Source organism: Telmatherina bonti (genome assembly GCF_933228915.1).
Source record: "Telmatherina bonti genome assembly, chromosome: 20".
Classification (NCBI taxonomy): domain Eukaryota; kingdom Metazoa; phylum Chordata; class Actinopteri; order Atheriniformes; family Telmatherinidae; genus Telmatherina; species Telmatherina bonti.
In genome coordinates this window covers 32,975,219-32,990,605 of record NC_136618.1, presented here as the reverse complement: position 1 = coordinate 32,990,605, position 15,387 = coordinate 32,975,219, and the positions used below count along the sequence as shown (strand labels likewise).

The 15,387-nt window shown below is 47.4% G+C and overlaps 2 protein-coding genes across 2 annotated transcripts in view; one reads left to right on the top strand and one right to left on the bottom strand.

Moving 5' to 3' along the window:
• sycp2l (synaptonemal complex protein 2-like) overlaps positions 1–13,153 on the bottom strand; it is a gene marked incomplete at both ends in the record, with an annotated part of 52,278 nt that extends 39,125 nt beyond the window's left edge. The window contains 4 exons of the mRNA XM_079260007.1: positions 8,743–8,847; positions 9,941–10,054; positions 11,567–11,686; positions 13,130–13,153. Coding sequence (XP_079116133.1) covers positions 8,743–8,847; positions 9,941–10,054; positions 11,567–11,686; positions 13,130–13,153 — 363 coding nt within the window. The remainder of the gene's footprint in view (positions 1–8,742; positions 8,848–9,940; positions 10,055–11,566; positions 11,687–13,129) is intronic.
• LOC306770671 (uncharacterized protein) lies at positions 3,528–6,011 on the top strand (the record flags this gene model as incomplete). Its single annotated transcript, XM_079259568.1, has 1 exon — positions 3,528–6,011. One exon carries the CDS (start codon positions 3,528–3,530, stop codon positions 6,009–6,011), a length of 2,484 nt encoding a protein of 827 aa, XP_079115694.1.
• Positions 13,154–15,387: the final 2,234 nt, after the last annotated feature.

The following is a 15,387-nucleotide window of genomic DNA, read 5'->3' as shown; positions in this document are numbered from 1 at the left end:
GAATCAGACTCGCATGACTCAGCCATCAGTTATAGATCAGCTATCAGAAGTGATCTGGTCTCTGGTTCAAACAGCTGTTCCTTCTACTGAGGTTTTTGTTGCAGCTCATCTTTCCAGGTGCTCCTGATGATTGTCCACTTTGTTTCCTTCCAGCTGTAGCTGCTGCTTGTCTGGATTTTCCTGGTTAGCTTGAACAGCTGATGCTCTGACTTCACTTGTCTCTGAATCCTGCAGGTTTTCTATGTTTCCTTGCTACTTGAGTCAAATGGAGTCATTGTGCACAACTTCATAAGATGCTGGATCCATCTAATTTGAGTCATGAGTGTTGAAGCGGGGATACATTCTAACATGTAGAATTATGACCCTGGAAGACTGCCTTTGGATACACCAGATCTATATATTAATCTAATTAATTAAACTTTGTACTTACTTAATCTTGATTATTTGCATTTTGATCACATATTTGCGCCCAAACGCAACATTGTGGTGAACAGCTGAATCAAAGAAAAGGCACAGACATTAAGTTTTTAAACCTGAACTCGAGTTATGTCTGGAAGAAGAAATTTTACTCTGTTTTTTTTCCAGTTGAAAAAGAAAATATCTCTGGCCGAAACTGAACAGACTTGGAGTCATTGTAAGTAGTTTAACAGCTCCAGCTGTTCTCTAATAAAGAGTCTACAGCATATTTACCTTTTTACATGCTTCAGTAATAACATCTGACAGTAAACCAGGAGGTGATTGGACGTTGGTATCCAAGCATCAGCTCTGACTCCTGCTTGAGGACGAGGCTCTGCCTCGCCATGTTCTGCAAGTGCTTTTGGTTGTGGGAAGATGGCAACAGCAGCACCTTCTGTAGAAACTGCTCCAGAACTGCAGAATGAGGTTCAGCAGTGTGTGTGGCCTCCATACACACTCCCTGCAACATCCGGACTCCCGGTGACTAGAGGTGTATAAAGTAGAAGTAAAAATAAAGGAGTAGTCCTGCCATGGTTTTGGACCTACCAGTGCATTTAGATCCGGTGTTTTTACCAACAGGCTGCAGTGGAGCAGAGCTGGTTTCACCTGGTTTAGTGATGGTTGGAAAGAGCTGCCAGGCACGACTTATACTTTCTACTTCTTTCTTCCCCTCTGCTGATGAGAGCACAGTTCTCCTGAGGGATCTCCTCCAGACCTGGATCAGGACAGCAGGCTGCCCCTGGACAGTCTGGGGTGCAACGCAGCGTCAGAATGGAGATGCTGATGTAGTAGAACGCTGATCTTCCCAAAAAGTGAGTTTCAAACCTACAATGACTTTAGTGATACGAGGACCAGAGGCGGACACACATCGGTTCTCATGTCGCTGCTCCGGCTCCCCGTGTGTTTCAGGGTGGATTTTAAGGTTCTTTTAGTGGTTTATAAATCGGCTTTTTTTTTTTATCTAATCTGCTTTTTAACCACGAGTCCTCACCGACTCTGAGGTCCATCTGGTGGCTGGACTTTAGTTGTGAGAAAACTTGTGGCGAGGCGTTGTTGTACGTACGGCCCTGGACACTGGAACGTCCTGCCAGAAAACCTCAGGGCTGCAGAGGCTGTTAATGGTTTTAAAACAAGGCTCAAGACCTCTTTAGTTTCATTTATAGCTGAATTCTATTAAATCTTAATCTTTGTTTAATTTGTTTATTTTACTTCACACAACTTTATTCCTTTGTTTTAGCAAACTATTTTATGAAGTTCCTTCCGTGTATGTGTGCATACATATATACTTCTATTCTCCTCGCTCTAGTTCTTATCCGGTTTTTGTTTTCGCGGTGTAACTCCGGGGTTTTCCTCACAGGGAATCCTTCGCACCAGGAGCTTTGCCTGCTGGTCTGGGGGTTGCTGCCTCGGTGCTTGGCCTTGTCGGGACTGCTGGCATCCTGCACATGGATGTAGATGTGGGATTGGGTGTGTTTGTAAACTGCTGTGTTTACTTTGATGTGTGGGAGCTTGTTTTTATTTTATTATAACCTGTGAAGAACTTTGTGTTGCTTTTGGCAGGAAAAGTGCTTTATAAAGTTTGCTGTTCTGGATTGGGTTCAGACCTTCGTCATGCTGACATGCTCCAAGCACGTCAGGTTGATCATTGTCCTGCATTATGATTCATTCATTAATTATTCCTGAAGATAAAATCTGATCTAGAAACAGTGAAGATCAGAAAATCTAAACATGTTCTTCATGGAGCAAGACCTTTTTACTCGTCATAAGCAGAGAAGAAAATGATGCCATTTTGTTTCCGCAGACGTGATTGAAGACAGTTTGACACATCGGGCTGGCAGAACTTTCTTCACGCGGGGATCTGAGAAGTATCGTGTGATTGGTCAGACACTGAGGTGGGCGTGGTTAAAGCGTGAAGCTGACATTTTTGCTGATGCAGGTGAAACGGATTGTTTTCGTGAAACGGCCGATCGAGGTGGTGAGAAAGTACCAAAAGGTGGCCTTTAAACACCGGTACCAGCCGCATGCACAACTCGCTCTGCAGCCGACGAAGTTTCTCGTTGCAGATTAAACAACTGCACATAAAGCAGAGGAAGTACGAGCATTAGGACTTCCTGAAGGATGAAATTCCAGTGTTCAGGTGTAATCTCTCTGGACGAGATTCTGAGAGAAGGAATGAAGTTAAACTCTCCCCGCTCTGCCGCCTCCTTTCTGTTCACACATAGTGGTGTTTACAGAGGTCGCTGAAGCATGAAAGCCTCTGCGTAGGAATACGTCATGGCGAGGAGGTGTGGGTCGGCTCACAAGGCAACTGCTCACAAGCTGCTTTAAAATGTTCACTTTTTATAAAAGAAAAATTATGAATGCACACGTTAACAGAGTTCACATGCTTGATTCACAGCAACTCGGTCCTGAATCAGTTTCACCTGTTTTAGAGGCGATGCCTTTTCTTCAAGGTTTTGCTTGTAAGGTACGTGAAGATGTGTCTGAGTAAATGTCTGCAGGTCCTATTGTTTAGGTTCAGGTGAAAACGGTCCTCACAGTGAACCTGTAGGTGTTCAGGGTCTGTAGAGAACATGACGGGACAACCAGACAGCATTGTGGGAAAGTTGATTCATTGTTCCGGTATCTTCCTCAGTTTCCCGACCAATTGAGCGAAACGTCCAGTTTACCCGACGTTACGCCAGTGGCATCGGTGATGCGTTCAAAGCCCTCTCAGCTTCGTCTCACCAGTAATAAAATGTGACCTGAGGAGGATACAGAACTACAGAGGAAATACATCTTATACAAATATTTTCTAGTACATTTGGTTTCAAAAGTATTTGTACATATTTTCGTAATAGCTAATCATATGTAAATATGGAGTATAAAAAAACATTGTGAGCAGCTGTGTCTTTTGGTGTTGTGAGCGGTTGTCATGGAAACGGATCAGGGTTAAACCGCTCCTCTCTGAGGAATGAAGTTGAACCTGAAGACTCCTCCTGCTGACGTCTCAGATTTCCTGCCGACTCTCAGATCTCTCAGATCCGTCGCCGTCGCAGACGTTTACCGGAGCTCAGATTAAAACAGATGAAATGGCTCATCTTGGACTAAGTCTGGATGAAGACAAGCTGAGCTGCTCCATCTGCCTGGACCTGCTGAAAGTTCCAGTCACCATTCCCTGTGGACACAGCTACTGCATGAGCTGCATTAAAAACCACTGGAATGAAGAGGATCCAAAGAGTGTTTACAGCTGCCCTCAGTGCAGGGAGACCTTCATACAGAGGCCGGTTCTGGGGAAAAACACCATGCTGTCAGACCTGGTGGAGGAGATGAAGAAGAGCGGTCTCCAAGCGGCACCTGAGCCTCACCGCTACGCCGGACCCGGAGATGTGGCGTGTGATTTCTGCACAGGAAGGAAGCTGAAAGCCACCAAGTCCTGCCTGCAGTGTCTGGCCTCGTACTGCCAGCTCCACCTGCAGCCGCACTACGACTCGCCCACTTTCCAGACGCACAAGCTGGTCGAAGCCTCGGCAAAGATCCAGGAGAACATCTGCCCTCGTCACAACAAGGTGAAGGAGATCTTCTGCCGCAGTGACCAGCAGTGCATCTGCTATCTGTGCTCCATGGAGGAACACAAAGGCCACGACACGGTGTCGGCGGCAGCAGAACGGGCCGAGAGGCAGAGGGAGCTTGGCCCGAGTCGGCTGAAGGTCCAGGAGAGACTCCAGAACAAGGAGAAGGACGTCAAGCTGCTGCAGAAAGAGGTGGAGAACATCACCGACTCTGCCGAAGCAGCAGCGAGGGAAAGCCAGGCTACTTTCAGTCAGCTCATCCAGCTCCTGCAGCGAAGAAGTGCCAAAGTGCAGCAGCAGATCCGATCCCAGCAGGACACGGAAACGGGTCGGGTCCAAGAGCTTCAGGAGAAGCTGCAGCAGGAGATCTCCGAGCTGAGGAAGAAAGATGCCGAGCTGGAGCAGCTCTCGTGCTCAGACGACCACTGCCAGTTTCTGCTCAAGTTCCCCTCACTGTCGGCTCTCGGCCCGACCACGGACCCGATCAGCACCAAGGTCCGACCGCTGAGATACTTCGAGGAGCTGATGAAAGCCATCTCAGATCTCACAGAGAACCTGCAGGACATCCTGAACCAGGACTGGACCCAGGTTTCAGAGGCTGAAGTGGATGCATTACTCACACCATCAGAACCAGAGCCCAGACCATCGCCACAGGCAGAACCGGTGCCCAGACCATCGCCACAGGCAGAACCGGTGCCCAGACCATCGCCACAGGCAGAACCGGTGCCCAGACCATCGCCACAGGCAGAACCGGTGCCCAGACCATCGCCACAGGCAGAACCGGTGCCCAGACCATCGCCACAGGCAGAACCGGTGCCCAGACCATCGCCACAGGCAGAACCAGAGCCCAGACCATCGCCACAGGCAGAACCGGTGCCCAGACCATCGCCACAGGCAGAACCGGTGCCCAGACCATCGCCACAGGCAGAACCGGTGCCCAGACCATCGCCACAGGCAGAACCGGTGCCCAGACCATCGCCACAGGCAGAACCGGTGCCCAGACCATCGCCACAGGCAGAACCGGTGCCCAGACCATCGCCACAGGCAGAACCGGTGCCCAGACCATCGCCACAGGCAGAACCGGTGCCCAGACCATCACCACAGGCAGAACCGGTGCCCAGACCATCACCACAGGCAGAACCGGTGCCCAGACCATCACCACGTCCTTCACTGACCCGGGCAGAATCTGAGCCTATTCCGTCACCACGGGCGTTGATAACGCGGTCCGAATCCAAGGGTCCACCACCACAGATCTACCTGGAACCAGATGCACCAGAGACTTTACCACCACAACCGATTTACCTGACAGTGGAAGAGTGTGAGAGCTCTCCACTGCAACCAGTTTATCTGAACTCCCAACAATGTAGGACTGCATCTCCGTCTGTGTCCCAGGTCCCGGCACCGGCACCGGCCCCAACCCTGACCCCAGTCCCGGTCCCGGTCCCAACCCCGACCCCCCCTGCCAAGTCCAACCCCACAGCTGCTTTCCTGCAGTACGCCTGTCAAATCACGCTGGATCCGAACACACTGAACCGACTGCTGGTCTTGTCTGGAGACAACCGCAGAGTGACGCGGGCCAAGAGGAAGCAATGGTACTTCAACCACTCCAACAGATTCAGCGACCGCCTTCAGGTTCTGAGCAAGGACAGCCTGACTGGGCGCTGCTACTGGGAGGTGGAATGGACCGGTGTCGTCTCCATTGCCGTCTCTTACAGGAGTATCAGCAGAACCGGAATGATCAGTGGATTCGGAGACAACGACAAGTCGTGGGCGTTATATTGTCACAACAATAAATTCATCCACAACAGGCAGATCACGGTTCTGTCGGGTCCACAGTCCTCCAGGGTGGGGGTGTACGTGGACCACCGGGCAGGTATTCTGTCCTTCTACAGCATCTCCGAAACCATGACGCTCCTCTCAACAATCCAGACCACGTTCACGCAGCCCCTGTACGTCGGGCTATGTGTCGGTTCTGGATCAGCTGAGATACTTCAGCTCCTGTAAACAGAAGTCCTTCAAGCAGCACCGGAAAGGGTCCAGCAGAGTCCGGACCTCCTCCAGAGACTCTGGTGTCGGACATCAACCTCATCGTCTTCACTCTGGAGTTTCAGGACGCCATGTTTGTCATTTTCTGCAACAGCCACCTTTTCTGCAGATAAACTGCTGCCAGGGGTCCAGATCTACACCTTCTAGAGTCAGATCTGAAATGTTCACGTCTACATCCACCTGGACCACAGGTGGATTTACCACCATTTACCACCTTTCAGTAGTAAAAGCTGTTTAGCTGTCCGCGTCCTGCTGATCAAATTTATCCTCGATTATTGATGCTAACGGGCAGCAGATTGATTCAGTCATTGATACGAATAGCAGGTGATCGTTATTGACATGTTGTTAACGTCTCATTAACATGCTGATTGTTTCACTTCTAAATATAATAAAGGATTGGTGATGGATCAGAGTCATCATTTCAAAGTTCTCTTGGTCTTCTAAATGGAACAGTTTTTCACACCAGTTTCACCATTTCCGGTCGAGAAGGTTCTTCTTTTGAAAGGGACTGATGTGTGTTTCCAAATGTGCGGTCCAACTGGTGTGTGGATCTTTTGAGGTACAGGTTCTGTTGGTTCTTAGATCTAAAGAGTTCTCCGCAATCTGTTTTACCGGTTCTGGTCTGAAAGGTTCTCCTTTAGAGGTTCTGTGTTGCGATCCAAACAGTTCTCCACAGCCAGCTTTTTGTTGCAGGTCCAGAATTGTTCTCAGCTAAATGTTACGCTGGTTCTTTGATCCAAATAGCTTTCCACCAAAAGATTTTTGCTTTTAGGTCTGGAAAGTTCTCATTTAAAGGTTCTGTTGGTTCTGTAATCCAAGCAGTTCTCCAACATCACTTCACATTTAGGTTGGACGTATGTGTTCTGGACATAGACCGAATATGAAAGATGATAAGAAATAAACGTGTTTACAGCAGGAATAAACGTGTTTACAGCAGAAATAAACGTGTTTACAGCAGGAATAAACGTGTTTACAGCAGGAATAAACATGTTTACAGCAGAAATAAACGTGTTTACAGCAGAAATAAACATGTTTACAGCAGAAATAAACGTGTTTACAGCAGAAATAAACATGTTTACAGCAGAAATAAACGTGTTTACAGCAGGAATAAACATGTTTACAGCAGAAATAAACATGTTTACAGCAGAAATAAACATGTTTACAGCCTGGTACAAAAACATTTTAGGTTTAATAGGTCACGTTTACCTTCATGACAACTGTGGGGGAAGTGAAAGTGATCTAATCTCGAAGTTCAGCATATTTAGGGGCGTGTCCTTTTGATTGACAGGTACCCGATCTCCTGCTTCAAGTCAGAAGAACGTAGAACAACCGCGGTTTTTAGCCGGTTAACAACATAACTTAGCTTTAGCCCGCTTACCTCTGTTAGCTGGTTAGCTCCTGTTATCTCCGGGTTAGCTCGGTTAGCTCTTAGTTACATAAAGCTCAAAGTTCGCTAGAAGTCAATCATCCACCATGACGCTCACAGCCCCCCTCTCAGCTCCACCTCTTTGCCCATATTTGTATTTTCTGGGTGAAACGACACGCATGCCCCTGCCCAGATGGTGATGGTAGGAACCGCCCACCAAGCTTCAATTCAGCTCTTCAGAAACCTATTTCTGACCTCATGGAGGCTCGTCTATCTCTATATACAGTCTATGGTTCTGGACCAGTCTCCCCAGTTACAGGTTCTGCTGGTCCTGTGTTATTTTGATGTCTCAGATGTGGAAGGACCTCTTGATGGGCTCAAGTCCCCAAACGGATCCAGCGCTGCAGGTTTTGTGCATTTCAAGAGATAAAAAGTTCTGGAAGTTTCTCGCACACGGAGGAGGCAACATCCATTCACATGCTCCTCACACCATTTCTGACATTCCTGAACATGTCATCACAAGGTGTCACTTTATGAGCACACGACTTGTAGGTAGTCACTCAGAGCATCAGAACTCAATTTTACTGCAGACCATGAAGAACCGGACCGTTAAAGTGACAGCAGAACTGTAGATACGAGAACTCTTACGTGTTTGGCATGTTCTGTCAGGAGTTTCCCTGCTGCAACATATCAGTGATGTGAAGCTGGATGTGTGTCAGGTGTGTTGCAGCAGGGAAACTCCTAACACTCGCAGGACCGCGGTTCTTCTGGACCTATGTTGAGGTATCTTTTGAACTCTGTTTATGTACTGGGACAACTGGTGGACATGCATTTTCTCCATGGCAACCGTTTCCTGTTCAGGTTTGTTGCACATAAACTGTGTAAAAACGTGCTGAAAGGAAACGTCCTCAGCGGGATCAGCTGGGAACATTATGCAGCACGTTTACCCGGTGCTCGGTGGAAGTTCCTATACCTGACCATGCATTCTCCATCATCATCGTCAGTCTGTGTTTAGTCTAACAGAAACAGCCTTGTTTCCACGACGACTTGCGTGAACTGACCGTCAGCCCTCCAAATGCCACGTCTGTATGAGAAGGGACAAACTGAGACGCCGGTGGACACGACTAGGCCTTAAAAACTTCGTCTCAGTCAGGAAGCAGCTGGATGGGAGGAGTTCATCCTCTAACAGCCACACCAAGATGTCTGAAGCTCATTGGCCTGCTGGATCACATGACCTTACCTTGATGGCTCCTGATTGGCTGAGCACGTCTGCCAGAGTAAAGTGTGTCAGTTGCAGACTTTATTTCCCAGCATGCCACTCACCAGGAAGTAGTCCAAGAACTCCTCAGAGAGGTTGATCAAGGAGGCGGAGCCTCTGTGGAGGTCAGAGCTCAGCAGGTCTCGAACCGCTTCGAACCACGCCACAACCTAACCAATGGCGAGATTGATAAACAACAAAACCACCTCAACATAAACAAAAAACAACCTGATGAACAAACCATTATTGTGTGCAGAAAGATGAAATCTGGACTAGAATCACGGTCTGACTGAGGTCACTACCAGGGTTCAAACTATAGACTGTATATAGAAAGATAGATGGAGCCTCCATGACGTCACCCGTAGGTTTCTGAAGAGCTGAATTGAAGCTCGGTGGGCGGTTCCTACCATCGCCATCTTGGCAGGGGCATGCATGTCGTATTTCCCAGAAAATACAAATATGGGCAAAGAGGTGGAGCTGAGAAGGGGGCTGTGAGCATCATGGTGGATGATTGACATCGAGCGAACTCTGAGCTTTCTGTAGCTAAGAGCTAACCGAGCTAACCCGGAGATAACAGGAGCTAACCGGCTAATGGAGGTAAGGGGGCTAAAGCTAAGTCACGTCAATCAAAAGGACACGCCCCTAAATATGCCGGACTTCGAGATTAAATTACTTTAAAAGGGCGAATTAGAAAAAAATTCACTCCCCCCACAGTTGTCATGAAGATAAACCTGACCTATTAAACCTAAAATGGATTTTTGTACCAGGCTGTAAACATGTTTATTCCTGCTGTAAACGTGTTTAAGTTGGTCTTTTTAACATGGGAGTCTATGGGGATTTGCTTTGTTTAGGAGCCCCTAGTGGATGAAGGGGGAACTGCAGTTTTATACACTTCTGCATAGGGTTCACTTTTTGCCGCCGGAGGCTCCGTCCATCTTACATATACAATCTATGGTTCAGCCCTGAATTTTCAGCTTAATGAAACATACCGTCGCCATGGCAACAGATGCTGCAGCCCTCCGATGATCTAGTGAGAGGACTTCAGCATCATCGACCTACTGGATCACGTGATGTGTCTGAAACCTCACAACTGAGCCGGGTTTTTACAGAACCAGCAGTGCTGGGTTCTAAGCCAGACAGACCCTGTGATGGGTCGTGACGGAACCACACGAAGCTCTCGGCGCTGAGCGACCGCTGGACGACCGTTTCCATCATGCTTCTAAATATCAGATCAAACAATGTCGCTGATAGATTGGTGATTACTTTCGCTGTCAGCCCGTTATTGACGAGCATCTGCAGGTCCGTTTTGTTCTCCGACACCATCCCCAGAGCCTTCAGCACAACCAGAACTTTCCCAGGACCGGATCCAAACAGGTTCTGAAACAAAAAACAAACAACAACGAAGCAGATTCACTCAGAGAAGCAGGCTCAGCTCCATCACCATGGAAACCAACGCAGCTCCGGCGGCGGTTCTGGTTCTGATGGAAAAGACAGGAAGATGTGCACATGTTCAGATCTGGAAGAAACTGGAACCAGAACCAGAACCAAGGTTCTGACTGAAAGAACACGTTCTGGAAGAAACCTGCATGGTGGTGATGAGGGTGTGATGTCATGTTACCATGGAAACACATAAGCCATCAGTCCAGTAGGTCTAATGGACCGCCTCAGAACTAGCCCAGAACTGGTCCAGTACCAGAGTTAAGTGACTGGATCTCCTCAGAACCAGTCCAGAACTGGTCCAGTGCCACAGTTATGTGACCGGATCGCCTCAGAACCAGCCAAGAAATGGTCCAGTACCAGGGTTCTGTCACCAGACTTCCTCAGAACCTGTACAGTACTGGTCCAGTATCAGAGTTCTTGGACCAGATCTCCTCAGACACAGTCCAGAACTGTTCCAGTACCAGAGTTCTGTCACCTGGGCCTCCTTAGAATTGGCCCAGAACTGCTCCAGTACCAGGAGGTCCATCACAGGACCTCCTTAGAACCAGCTTAGAACTGGTCCAGTACCAGGGTTATGTGACTGGACCGTCTTAGAACCAGCCCAGAACTGGTCCAATCCCAGAGTTCTGTGACTGGACCACTTCAGAACCGGCCCAGAACTGGTCCAGTCCCAGAGTTATGTGACTGGACCGTCTCAGAACCAGCCCAGGACTGGTCCAGTCCCAGAGTTATGTGACTGGACCGTCTCAGAACCAGCCCAGGACTGGTCCAGCACCAGAGTTAAGTGACTGGACCGTCTCAGAACCAGCCCAGAACTGGTCCAGCACCAGAGTTAAGTGACTGGACCGTCTCAGAACCAGCCCAGAACTGGTCCAGCACCAGAGTTAAGTGACTGGACCGTCTCAGAACCAGCCCAGAACTGGTCCAGCACCAGAGTTATGTGACTGGACCGTCTCAGAACCAGCCCAGAACTGGTCCAGCACCAGAGTTATGTGACTGGACCGTCTCAGAACCAGCCCAGAACTGGTCCAGCACCAGAGTTAAGTGACTGGACCGTCTCAGAACCAGCCCAGAACTGGTCCAGCACCAGAGTTAAGTGACTGGACCGTCTCAGAACCAGCCCAGAACTGGTCCAGCACCAGAGTTATGTGACTGGACCGTCTCAGAACCAGCCCAGAACTGGTCCAGCACCAGAGTTAAGTGACTGGACCGTCTCAGAACCAGCCCAGAACTGGTCCAGCACCAGAGTTATGTGACTGGACCGTCTCAGAACCAGCCCAGGACTGGTCCAGCACCAGAGTTAAGTGACTGGACCACTTCAGAACCAGCCCAGAACTGGTCCAGCACCAGAGTTAAGTGACTGGACCGTCTCAGAACCAGTTCAGAATCAGTTCTTTGATGTGCTCTGCTGTGTAAACCTGCAGTGATGTGGTGGTTCTGGCCCGGTACCGTTTTAACCAGCTGGTCCAGTCTGGTGATGGTGAAGCTGCTCAGTCCTTCGTAATGAAGCAGAGAAACCAGACGAGGACCGTCTCCGTGAAGAAGACAGTCGTCCACCTGAACCTCAAACTGGAACACAAGAAGAAGAAACTGACTGCAAACCAGCACGTGATGTCATCACGTGTGACGTCATTCTGCGTCATCTTCGTTCATCTAAACAAAACGTGTCAGGAGGGATTTTATCGATTTGTCCACCTGTCAAAATAACCAATCAGAGCTCAAACACCTGAAGACAGATGTGCTAAATCATTATCTGCTGATTATTGACCATTGCAATGACGTCATCATGGATCTATAATGTCCGTCCACTTCGGTTCCGTCTGATCCACAAAGAACAAATCTGTTGCTCTGATCAGGGTTGTTTACATGTAAACACTTTATTTACCATCGCGCGTGTCTCCTCGTCTTACAGCGTGCTTCGGCGTGTCGGGAGCGCGCACAGCTGGAGCTGATTAACTCATCAGCGCCGTGGCCGCGCAGCAGCGGCAGAGACTAAATAGTTCCGACCGCGCGGAGTAACATGTTTTACAGTGACGTCACGTGATAAGCCAAGTCTCCGCACGGGATCAGGCACGCGCAGAGTGGTTTGGCCGTGGGTAAGGTACACCTGTGACGTATCAGTCCAGGATTATATCTCTGCGTTTCTTCAAGGAGGGAAAATATGAAAATATCAATATGTGATGAAATAAACAAACAGGTTTACCTGCTGACATCAGATCTCCTGTAGAGGAAGAGCTTCACCTGAAGCCAGGTGTGATGAAGGACTGGAGGCTGAACAATGAGGCCAAAGTAGCTGCTTCAGTTTGGGCTAAAAGGCTTTTTTCAGAATATCAATCAGAGTGATCAGGAGTCAGACCTGGAAGGAGCAGTTTTACAACATCACACTGACAATGTTATATTATTAACTCCTAAATCATTATCTCCTGGTTAATTATCATAGTAAATATGTCATTATCTTATCTTATCTTATCTTATCTTATCTTATCTTACATTATATTATATTATATTATATTATATTATATTACATTATATTATATTATATTATATTATATTATATTATATTATATTATATTATATTATATTATAATCTGTTTATTGCTTTCGGTAAAGGATTTGATACAATGATTCATGATTAAAAATGAGCGTTTTGTATTTGTAGAAAAGATTAAAGAAGTGGTAAAAACTTTATGGATGTAACTGTGAAACATGCAGTTCAGCACCCAGATTCTGCATGAAGCGTGTAATGAGACACGCCATGTTTATTCCTGCTGCTTACAGCTCATCAAGAACAAGAACCAGGAGTGGATTTGTTCTGGAACTGCAGAACCATTATTCAGTCAAAGCTGGGAACTAAAGGAACAAACTCTGCAAGCTTTAAAATGGTCCCAGTTAACTACTATTTTTATCCTTACTGTTGTTTTTCTTCTTTCTTCCATTTAATAAGTAAATAAATCAAACAACTAAATGAAGCACTCGATACTGGTCAGTGGTTCTACAACCAGAGGATCTGACCTGCAGGGTTAACAACACATTCATGTCCGCATGAGGTTCCACCAGTCAGCAGACTGGAACCCAAAACTGGATCATGTCTCGCTGTGGAGCTTCTGCAGCAGATCCTGAGGTAATTAGAACTTTATCAGCCCGCAGCGTGTACAAATACTTTGTAAAGTAATTAGAACTTTATCAGCCCGCAGCGTGTACAAATACTTTGTAAAGTAATTAGAACTTTATCAGCCCGCAGCGTGTACAAATACTTTGTAAAGTAATTAGAACTTTACAAACTGTGTCACGCGCATTTAAAGCATTTATTACATATAAAAAATTTAGATGAAAAATCCTCCTTTCCTTTCACTGTCGTTGTTGATGCGGAACAACGTGCCAGAAATCACATTTAAAACCCATACAGCTCAACACACGCGCACGGCAGTGTCGCACATCGCGCGCGTGCATCGCTTGTCTCCAATGTGATTGGTTATGATATTTACGGGACTTTTCACTGCAGTGACTGATAAGAATGAAAGATTTTGTTCGAACTGACAGAAGTTTTGCTGTTAAATCTACAAAACAACAAAACAAACAAATCGCTTCGTCTCCGTTTAAAAACAAACAACACGTTGAAAATCATCATTTTACATTTGATCCAGAAAATTTCTGAAACCCTCGCGGAACGTAGCAAGCTTCCACGTTTACGTCTGCATGAACGAGGGTGAAATTTCCCACGCGACGTGGAGCCTCGCGTGTCGCGTTTTCCGTCCGGTGTGAAACTTATACATGAAAATGTACTTTTGTAAACTTAAAATGATCAGATAAAGTTGTGTAAAACCCAAACAGAAACTACTGGAGCATCAGCTGGAGGTTGTGTGTGAATAAAGTTATCAGTCAGATGTCCTGCAGCAGAAAACCTGCATTTTCCGCCTTCCTTCCACCAGAAGTCCACAGAAAAAAAAATCATAATAATTGTTCAGTTTCTGCTTCAACACGCAACAAAGTGTCAGAAAAACGCAGGAAAACATGAAACCAGTCTGGTGGCTCCATCACTGGTTCCAGTTCCTCCTGAAGTCCACCCTTACTGGTGTGATGGTCGGTACCAGGAGCAGTCAGCAGGTGGCGGCCTAGACCACCCTCCCTCATCCATCTGGACCTCATCTGAGATACAAACTGGGTTCTGTCCATTTGTTGGTCCGACTCCAGTCTGTCTGGACCGGCTGGTTCCGAGGCAGCAGGGTTCTAAATGGACTGAAACAAGACCAGGATGTGCGCTGAGACCAGGAGTCTGCAGGACCCGACTGATCTGGACCTTCATAGAGTCCGGCCCACATGGACCTGAATCCAGCCCCAATGCGGGGCTCACGTTCAGGGGTCGGGTTGGAACCAGAACCAGAACCAGAACCCAGATGAGAGAGAACCTGATCGTGGACCTCCCATCAGACAGAGACCAGTCCAGCGTCTCTGATTGCTGACTAATGAGTTTGTTTGTTTAGGGACAAACACAGTGATGTTTACACAACACACACACACACACACACACACACACACACACACACACACACACACACACACACACACACACACACCGAATATCAGAGAGTTTCTGTAAATCAGTTTGATTCCTTCATATGTCACAAATGTGCAGCAAACCACTTGTGTCTTCATTTATTTATTTATTTATGTATATATTTATATTATTTTATTTTGTTTAATAATTGTATTTTATGTATTTATTCATATTACTTTATTTTGTTTAATAATTGTAATAAAATTATAGATTAAATTTCTTTTAATCATATTTATTTTATTTCCACCTTTTTTTCTTTAATAAAAATGACACATTTGTTTTATATCCCTGTAAATTATAATAATGAAATCACTCCGTCCCTTTCCTCCTCCCCCCCCCTCCCTCCCTCCCTCCCCCCTCCCTCCTCCTCGCGAGGATCATGTCAGGTCCCACCTGTTCTCTCAGTCCTACCTGAGTCCCCGCGGAGCTGCACGCGCCGTCCTGGAGCCGCGCGCGGGTTTTAATGTCTGACTGGAGAAATGTTCCAGGTTAGTTTTAGAGAAAACTGTTCTGGTTCCGGTTCTGTCTGAGCCGAACCTGGACCTGGAGCAGCGGGTCAGAATCAGCAGGAGGACTGAAGACTGGGACGAGAAACAGGATCAGTTTTGGGACCGGGACCAGTATCAGGACCAGGACTAAGACCAGGACCGGGACCAGTACCGGGACCAGTTCCAGTACCGGGACCAGTACCAGGACCAGTACCGGGACCAGGAGC